The 9723-nt window shown below is 41.0% G+C and overlaps 1 protein-coding gene across 2 annotated transcripts; it reads left to right on the forward strand.

The window, feature by feature from the left end:
• The first annotated feature begins 420 nt into the window (after positions 1–420).
• On the forward strand, positions 421–9497 carry fosl2 (FOS like 2, AP-1 transcription factor subunit). 2 transcript variants are annotated; one of them, XM_066675230.1, is made up of 5 exons: positions 421–567; positions 1007–1096; positions 4784–5038; positions 5365–5472; positions 6917–9497. In XM_066675230.1, the coding sequence occupies exons 3-5, from the start codon at positions 4799–4801 to the stop codon at positions 7460–7462; spliced, it is 894 nt and encodes a 297-aa protein (XP_066531327.1). In that variant the 5' UTR covers positions 421–567; positions 1007–1096; positions 4784–4798; the 3' UTR covers positions 7463–9497. The 2 variants fall into 2 exon arrangements, with proteins under 2 accessions (XP_066531327.1, XP_066531319.1); XM_066675222.1 differs by having other exon boundaries at positions 421–1096.
• The last annotated feature ends 226 nt before the right edge of the window (positions 9498–9723 follow it).

A 9723-nucleotide genomic window follows, 5' to 3' on the forward strand; every position in this document is an offset into this window, starting at 1 on the left:
ACGAGTAACAGATCAACCCTGAGCTCAAAATGAGAGAGAGAGAGAGAGAGAGAGGGAATCCCTCCACAGGGACCTGTAGGAAACCCACGCGTGTGTGCGCGCTGACGCAACTGCCCATTTTAGGAAACGAACGTCAATGGATGAAACCAAGTGACACTGTTAAAGAGGGGGAAGCCTCCTGAGACAAACGAGTTTAAACGCACATAAATCGTCTTTCTTTGACATTTAACTTAGTCTACAAATCTTAGAAGACACAGATTATACCCTACGCTCCACTATTGTTAGAATGTTAGTGGATGTAATGTTTGTTCCCACGCTGATATCTAAGTGCCCCCCACAGAATATGAGTTGGGCCGGTCCCGTCCAGGTTGGCGTTGATAAGCAGATGCAAAAGCGCACTAGTGCCATTGGAGTGAGTCATCGAGCAAAAAACTGGACACAGGGTGAGCAAAAAAACAGAGGAAAAAGAAGAAGGCACATCTACAAAGGTGAAGGCAGCACTGAGTCATATCTCCAAAAAAAGGACAAAACAAGGACGAAAACTGCGCCGAGTTTCATTTACAGAAAGTAGGTGCACAAGAGACATTTTCATTTTAAAGAACCGAGAAACATCCTAGAAATTTAATTAGTCACTAGCTCTGGTTTACAACGAGAGAGAAAAAACACCATTTAGTGTGTTTACTTTACTTTTTTACTTTTATTTTTGTATCAGAGCCTTGTTTACTGGACTAAATGAACTCTTGCTTCTGGTCTAAGAGTATAAACTTCCCTCCGGATGTGATAGAACTGTGTCACTAGACCTGATAGACCTGATTATTTCGGATTATCTAAGTCTGGTTTAAATTCACATACACCTCAGCTGAGGGGGGTTCTGTTTTTTTTTTTTTTTTTTTTTTTTTGTTTTTTGCTTGGAAGTGCGAGAGGACATTCTAAACGTGTGGGAGATCTCTACAAACCTCTGAAATTTGCCTATTTTTTCATTTTATTTTGCTGGATCATGTACCAGGAGTACTCCGGGAGCAGCAGCAGCGCCTCCCCGGGCCAACAGGACTCTTACCCCAGCGGGAGCCCACTCTCAGCCCCCTCCGGCTACCAGGTAGGGTACTGACCCTCCTATACCAAAACCTGAACGAATAGCCTACCAGAACCAGAACCGGTACCGGCTTTTTTAGAACTCAGAATAGTGCTCACTCAGGTAACACCTGTGGAAAGCGAGCTAGCCTATTGTCCACACAGACAGACACAGCCTGTACCTGTATTACAGCACTTGCCGGACCATACATTTACTGAGGTTTCTCCATATTTCAGTTAGAACTTTGCTGAAAATTACACTATAATAAACATATTTACATTATTATTTTTCTACATGGTTCAGTAAATTGTATTTCTGAAAGGGTTCTTGGGGTCCAACAATATTGGACCCCTCTGTGCGCTGTATAGGATTATATTAAGAAATATTTTCAAGAGCCATTTATTCGTTTACAAGGTCCTTTTGAATACTTTTTCATGTCTGGACATAGAACCACTGCCTTTGCCAAATGACAACTGAAGAATTGTCTCAGGACTAACAGTCTTGAATGCCTTCACATTTTTTTACATAGAACCATGCAGATATATTTGGGCACACTTCAAACAGAGGGCTGTTCTTATAAATCATGATGTTGTATCATTTTAATACAGTGACATTCACATTATTTAAGGGGATTAGCGTAAATTTATTATCTTGTTGTGCGAACCAAAATATTTGTCATGACAGGATTATTCATATTTCATTATTCGTATTCAGCTTTGGACATTTTCTTTTTTAAGAATACATACAAACACACACACACACACACACACACACACACACAGTGTGTAATAAAATAAGTCATATATATATATATGACACACACATGCCTACAGTCCCCTGTTTGTTTAATTCATACACTGTTTATTTGTATCCAGATTGATTCAAATTATCACGGTAGCTGTTAATTCCACACTGTTGGGTGTTAATTTTGTACTGTAGGTGTTAACGTTGGAGTTCTTTCTCTGGTGATGATCTATATGTAACAGACAGGCACTGAGATGCTCTGGTCTATGATTTTGAGAGCTGAAGTGTGTGTGTGGGTGGTGGGTGTCAGTGTGAAAGTAGCCCACCGAGACTGCGCACACACTGACCGTTTCAACTGCCACAATACTTTCAGCTCAGAATTTATACTAGAGGAAATGCAGGGAGAGGACATGTGTCTTACATCAAAGCTTTGTGTCGGAATAGAGAAAAAAAACTGCTTATAATTTCTGGAAAAATATCGTAGGGTTGAATTTGTATAATAAGGAACCTATAGCCGTAAAATTAAACGTTAAATATAAATACTCAGTATTAGACAAGTATTACAACACCACAGGCTTCGGGATATTACTTCATTATTTCTGGGAAGATGCTCACTTTTTTTCTCCAGTGTATAAATAAAGGCACTTTTGTAACTGTTTGGACGTCAAGCCTTTGGTATTTTTGTAGTTTAGCCACTTCCGGGGGAGTAGAGAACTTCTCAGCTGCAAACGTCCACAAACAGCTCCCCACTGACATTCCTCTACCACCATATAACTCATAAAACCTGTTTCTCTTATATCCAAACAAACTGCTTGTACATACGGTTCCACAAAGTGTGGAAAATACACAAGATACAAATAACTGTTCAGCAGCTGAGGATAAACCACAGGCGTTTTCATTTTGAAAAAGAAATATATGGAAATGATGTCCGTAATAAAGCTAAGAAACAGTCAGCAGAACCGAGTTCAACAGTTCCAGATAAAAAGGCAGCGTGTCTTTGCTCCTGTTTTCCCCCCACCCATATTCAGACAAACCCCGCCCCTAAACTGTCATTGGGTACACAGGCCCCGCCCCCAGCAGGGAGATTGGCAACGTGGTCGAAACCTCTGTGCTGGGATTGGCTACTAGTTCGTGCTCTAATACAGCACACTGATTGGACAGCTGGTTAAGTCGCCATAGCAACCCTATACAACAGTGGAACAAGAGAAGAAACAGAAATACAGCAACATTTCTGCCAATATATATATAATATAAGGTTAATCTCAGGAAATATATTTAAACCATGCTTATAGCAGTCAAAATGATTATAGCCACTCCTGGCACAGGAGGTGGGGTTTGTCTGAATACAGGTGGGAAAATATTAAAAACCTGGTTATGGAGATTGTACATGTGCTGTGTGTCATAGTGATAGTAATCATACACTGCTGTCCTAAAATAAATAACATGGATAATTAATCAGTTGAGGCAATGCACAAACATGAGTGAAAAAGTGAATTCCTGGGATAATTTAGATACCAAAAAACAAACAACAAAAAAAACTCAATCACTTTAAAGTCCTTTAGGAGCATAACAGCTCTTTCTGAACCCCAACGTTGGGCTTGGCCCTGAATCCCAGCATTTTGTGATTTCCAGAAATGTTGTGGCCCAACACAAAGTAGCTGACTTGCTGTAAAAGAAGCCCCTTAAATCACCTTCCCGTTAGTAATCCCTCTGGGATACGGGAATGTGAGGGAATTCTCTCTCCTGCCATCTCTAAATATAACACTTCCCGACTTACTGGAAGAATCTGTGTAATTTAACACTACTGCCCTGACTCAGATAAACAGCTCCACCAACTTTACTCTGTAGTGTTACATATTAATCATGATTTTGATAAGTGGGCTGGTTAATGAATAGCCTTAGTCTAGAGGTAGTACATTCAACACATGAGCTCAGACTGAGGATTCAATAACCCAGGGCACAGAGGAGTAATAAATGTGATTTAACTTATGTGAGTAAAGGTGACTGTAATGTGTTTACACACCTACATATTATTTCCATTTAGAGGATTGTCAGTAAATATTTTTGAATTTTCCTTTACATTATTTTCTGATTCCATTGTTTGAGGAACTTAACTTAGGTGTAAGGAAACTATCCTTTTTTTTTTCTATTCAGTTTCCACACACTGGGTGACTGTTTCCCGTTGCATCACTGAGGGTATTATCTTAACCCTAATGGGCTGCTGTCAGGCAGGACTATGGGCTTTCCCATGATTCACGGAGTGTGTCACAGTGTCGTTATGAGGGTCACACAGGCGAGGGGCTGCAGTCAGAGCTGCTGCTTGCAGTGATTCATTACTCTGTGATGACGCTGCTGCATGGAGCACATAAATGGACAGTGTAATACGATTTACTTTGCAAAAATTGAAAACAAATCTCATGGACTTGATAAAGGGCTCGGGAGCCTAAACATTTTTTGTTTTTCTCTTGGGCAGGGGTTGAAGTGTGATCTTTAACATTTCATATATGATTTTTATATATAAGCAAAATTCAGCTGATCATTTTTTGAAATGTTTCAGGGGAAAAAGGAAAAATAGGAAAGGAAATTAATGTAAAATGTTTGTAAGGAATTTTGGAGCATTTCTAATTTTATATAAAAAATTCACTCGATGTATAATGCAGCAGGACTTTTAAATTAATGTCAGAAAAGGAGAATTATAACTTCTGTATAGTATAAATATATTTGTTCTGACACTGGATAATGGGGACGGTGTTAGACTAGAGTGACTCTATTTAGCTACTTCCCACTGACCAGCTTTGGCCCATGGGTCACATTTAGGGCTCTGCTTTAGTTGTTTGCAAGAGATTATAGTGTTAGTGTTCAGTGCAATTTTACTATATAAAGCACACCTCTGTCTGAAATACTGTTGTAAATTGCATTCATTCTTCATCTAACTCTCATCTCTTCCCTCTACTTTTTCTTCTGCAGAAGTACAGAGTCGACATGCCCGGTTCAAGTAGTGCCTTTATTCCCACCATTAACGCCATCACCACCAGTCAGGACCTGCAGTGGATGGTTCAGCCCACAGTCATAACCTCCATGTCCAACCCATACCCTCGCTCTCACCCATATGGCTTGTCAATGTCCAGTAGTCCAGGGCTACTTGGGCACACCGCCCTTGCTCGCCCAGGGGTCATTAGGTCCATCGGAGATGCTCGAGGACGACGCAAGAGAGACGAGCAGGTGTGTTTGAGTGTGGGTGTGGGTGTGGGTGTGGGTGTGATGTGCTGCTCTTGTCTTACAATTCACACATGTATACGTATTTAAATAGACTGATAAATGACCATTAACTACCATTCAAAATGTTAGATTGTCAAAGTTACGTTAGATTATTATTGGATGTCTATTTGGCTTAGTATTATTGAAATATTTGAGCAGTGATTCCAAACTTTTGAACAGTAGTGAGTAAACATCTGTATGACATTTAGTGATGGTTATACAGAGAGGCAGATGTTGGCGGATATTTGAGTTTCTGTTTGTGAGCTCATCGTTCCTGTTGTGCTTTACAGCTGACACCAGAGGAAGAAGAGAAACGGAGGGTGAGACGAGAGAGGAACAAGCTGGCTGCTGCCAAGTGCCGAAATCGCAGGAGAGAGCTGACAGAGATGCTACAAGGGGTTAGTTTACACTTGTATAAAATGAGAACATATCAAATATACACAATATTTTATGGTAAATAACATATCAAGTGTGAAAGCAGTGATGAAGTATTGTTTCTGGGCTTTCAGGGCTCTTTGTCAAAATAGGGAAAACAATTTCAGTGCCTTCTCACATAATGGGTTTAAACGAATACAACTAGTAATTATGTACTAATGTGTAAGAGAGGGAAGTTATGTCAGCAGCCCCACACTTTTAGTCGCTCTTGCCTGCAGTCTGCTAGTTTACTGGTAGTGCTACAAAGGCCCAATGTTGTCTGGCAGCACGTGGGAATGCCCCTTCGTCCAGACGATACTTGCTGTAATTGAACTAATTAGCTCCACAATGCCATCTCTCAAGCTGTCCGTCCCAAACCAAGAGGGAGGAATTTGCTGCAGGGGGTGGACGGGAACAAATGTCTGATACTGTGTGATGAAGAAACCACACAAGCCATCAAACCCCACTCACTGCTATCTCCCTCCCCTTCCCCCTTGCCTCTGCCTCAGTCTTCACCAAATAAGGAGCTGTCATAAAGCTTTGAAGGCAGGGCGTTATTTTACCATCTCTCCTCGTCTTTCCCCTTCTTCCTTTGTAATGGTGCAGGCTGCTTAGCTTTTAGTTTCCTTCTTCCTCATGTTAACACACTCAGACAGCAAGCAAATCTATCTGATCTCTGGTCGTCTAGTCATGCTGTCTCATTCTTTTAATGCCCCTAACCTTAAAGGGTGTGGCAAAAAGTTGTGCAATGAGTCCAGAAATGTACATTAGCCACATGTAGGCCCCATGCAGGCCAAGTTTGGTCTTGCTCTTATTACTGTGTAACAGGGTATTACTTTCAGAGTAGTACCAGTGAATGACACATCAGAAGGTTATTGACTGAATAGAAAGCCATCAATAGTTTAATTAATCGTTCATCTGCTCATTAAATATAATTGTGTGCAAGAATTAATGGTGGTAGATTTGAAAGTACACTGTGTGATTATTTGATTATAGGGTGTGGCACATATGGCACTAGGAATGTCACAGAGTTGAAACAGGGATAGGCCTCATGGGTAGGCGCTGTACAGATTTTTCTGTGTTCCTGAAGGTAGTTCTTACCAAATTTGCAGTAGGAGATATGAATAATGTTAGGCACAGTGCTTCGGTAACGGGAATGACCGCAGAAACTCACTGTTAAAAAACAAAAGTAACAGAATTCTATAGAAGAATCAATAAAAATACAAACTAAAAACAAAAGTCCAAGTGCTAAAACAAATCTTAGATTAACCATTGCAAAAACGAATGAAGAATTATTTAATTAACCCTTGTCTTTGCTAAAGAACTCTTGTGGAACATTTTTAAGAACGTATGCAAGTAGAGTTTATGTACACTTCAGCTCAATAACTGTTATCCATTGTTTTGTTTTTTTTCTTTTTTTTTCTAAAGGAAACAGAAAAGTTAGAGGAGGAGAAAGCCGACCTTCAGAAAGAGATCGAGACGTTGCAGAAGGAGAAGGACAAGCTGGAGTTCATGCTCGTGGCGCACAACCCGGTCTGCAAACTGCCCCCAGAAGAGCGCCACCAGGGGTCACATCCGCAGCAGTGTGCACCTTTGCCCTTGACCATGCGCTCTAGCCTGGTACAAAGGGGACCTCTAAACACCCTGAACCCAGTGGTGGTGAAGCAAGAGCCTATGGAGGACGACGACGATGAAGACGAGGGCAAGAGCCAGCACTCAGTCATCAAGCCCATCTGCTTGGGGGGCGGCTTGTACTGCTCTGACGGAGACAGCCTAAACACTCCGGTGGTGGCCGCTTCCACTCCAGTGTCCACTCCGAGCAATCCCAGCCTCATCTTCACCTACCCCAGCATGCTGGAGCCCGAGAGCCCTTCACCATCCTCAGAGTCCTGCTCCAAAGCCCATCGGCGTAGCAGCAGCAGCGGAGACCAGTCCTCAGACTCGCTCAACTCCCCCACCCTCCTGGCCCTCTGAGATTCCAGCTCTAGACGTACCCCTTCGCCCTCATCTGGGATCTGTCCCAGGACCTCATCTCCACAAAGCAGAGAACCCTCAAGGGCTAGTGTGCTCGTTTTATTTAAAATGTCTCAGAAGGGAGTTTCTTCTTTTTGTTCATGTTTTGTTTATGTTTGCGAACGTCCCGAATTTACACACACGGCAACGACGAGTAAACGGGACTACGGAACCAGAATCAAGACTAAAGAACGAGAGAGAGAGGACCGTCTGTGGAAATCCTCTGATTTTCCTGTGCAGTGTTCAGTTGCGAGCATTTGATAAAGCCATTTAACAAAAAAGTATGGGACGAGGGATTTGGGACTGTGTTTAACCGTCGGTACCGTCTGGGATCGGACACTACAGAGTTAGTCGGATGTCCTTCAGAAAACAAACCAGCGTGACATTTACTTTACAATTGACTGCCCTTTGTATTTATGACCTGTGTCAATATTGTCTCGTTGTATATTGTGTCCTGCTGTTTAAAATCATGTCAAGGGTTCACTGGATGAGCCTGAAATTCCTCAGTGTCTCAAAAGAGAGATAGAAACAAAAAAAAAACACGTATTATTAAAAGGCTGACCTCGTCAACTTCACCTGTCTACACCTGGCACAAGTTTAAATGTTGCAAAACTTTTACATTATTTTTGCTATGTATATTAAAAAAAAGGAAAAAAGAATAAGAACACTTCACTGAATTTGTCAGGGATTTTTTTGTGTGTGTGAGTGAGCTACAGAAGCATTACGAGAAGCAATTGCACACGGTGTACAACACATGTCAGAACACAGGGTTCTGTACCCGAGGAACATCTCTAGCCATATTAGGTTCAGCCTCCAACCCTTTACAAGGCAATACTGCTTTTTATTGGGCAGACACTGTGGTATTAAACTGGGAATAACTATGAAAACAATGACTTTTCTAAACCTATATTTATGGCTCGATTTCGATCGACAGATGTCGTATTTTTTGCGGACTTGTAAAGTTTGAACCAAGCCAAATGAGTGCATCTCCCAGAGTAAAATAAACAAAAAACAAACAAACAAAAAAAAAAAGCTGGGTGAGCCTCATCTGCCAGACATGCGACCAGATGCACTTTGTTACTGAACTCTGATTGGTCACTTAAACATAAGAATGGCATTCCTCCTACAACCCAAAAAAAAAAAAAAAAAAGCTGAGCCCTGAGCTGAGCTGAATGCCTCCAAGGAATCACTTCAGATTTCCTGGGTGTAGTGTGAAGAACTGATATCAGCTGCAATATTTCTGAACTGTTTACTTCAAACATTCCTTTTTTTTTTGGGGGGGGGGGGGTGGACAGGATAGTGCCCTGTTGTCTCGAGAGTGCCAGACAAACGTGGCATAGCTTTGAAGGAATTTTCTATGTTGCTTATTTATGTTGGGGATTTTTCGAGGCCGCCGTGGATCTGGATGAGAATTACGATTTTCATAATCAAGAGTATCGTGAAGAAAATCATTTTAATACCAAAAAAGAAAGTGTGTGATGAGTTGTAACCAGTCTGTCTGTCAGTCCTTGGACCCTTATAGATCTTTAAGCAAAGCCATCTATGAACACCTCTGTACATGTCCTGCTTTCCAACCAATCTTTTTCTCACTATTTTTTATTGCTCTTTAAAGACAGAAAAGAAACAACAAAAACAGCAATATGTATGTCAGTGTTTGTTCCTTTGGTTATTTAAATGGATTATTATAATAATAATAAAAAAATGCAAATGGTATTCTTGATAGTTGTACTTTTGCTTGTCCACACAGTTAAATTACGTTGGTGGGGTATCTCATGATTGTTAGAATTTGCTACTTCTTTTTTTTCTTTTTTCCTAATTCTTAAGTTGGTCTACACTTGGCTGAATGCACCTCTCTCATCCATGGGTAAGCCATTCGCTGCCAGTTTTCCACAGGCAATAACCATCCACCTCCCTCCATAGTGCCTCTATTCTGTCATTGACGTTGACATATTTAGTTGTATGCAAACCTGCACCTTTCTTCAAGAGAATTTGGCAATAGATAGTGTGTCCATCTGTTTTTGTCCCAGGGGAAGTAGAAACCAGAACAGAGCATTTAAAGTTACTTGGGATTTACATATGAATATTTAAATATAAATGCTTCGGTAACAGCCATAAACAACAATCTACAGATATATATCTCTGGTAGAATTGTTGCTAAGGTAGAGCCAAATGCAGTAAAACACAATAAAGACACATGGCATTGAGGGGGATCTTATAACAAA

The sequence above is a fragment of the Hoplias malabaricus genome, chromosome 1, assembly GCF_029633855.1.
Source record: "Hoplias malabaricus isolate fHopMal1 chromosome 1, fHopMal1.hap1, whole genome shotgun sequence".
Taxonomy (NCBI): Eukaryota; Metazoa; Chordata; class Actinopteri; order Characiformes; family Erythrinidae; genus Hoplias; species Hoplias malabaricus.

Excerpts from the sequence above, each read along its gene's own strand:
- fosl2 (XM_066675222.1), top strand. The coding sequence starts at position 998 with ATGTACCAGGAGTACTCCGGGAGCAGCAGCAGCGCCTCCCCGGGCCAA. Across the intron at positions 1,097-4,783 it reads CAGCCCCCTCCGGCTACCAG|AAGTACAGAGTCGACATGCC; the intron begins GTAGGGTACTGA and ends TTTCTTCTGCAG. Across the intron at positions 5,039-5,364 it reads GACGCAAGAGAGACGAGCAG|CTGACACCAGAGGAAGAAGA; the intron begins GTGTGTTTGAGT and ends TGTGCTTTACAG.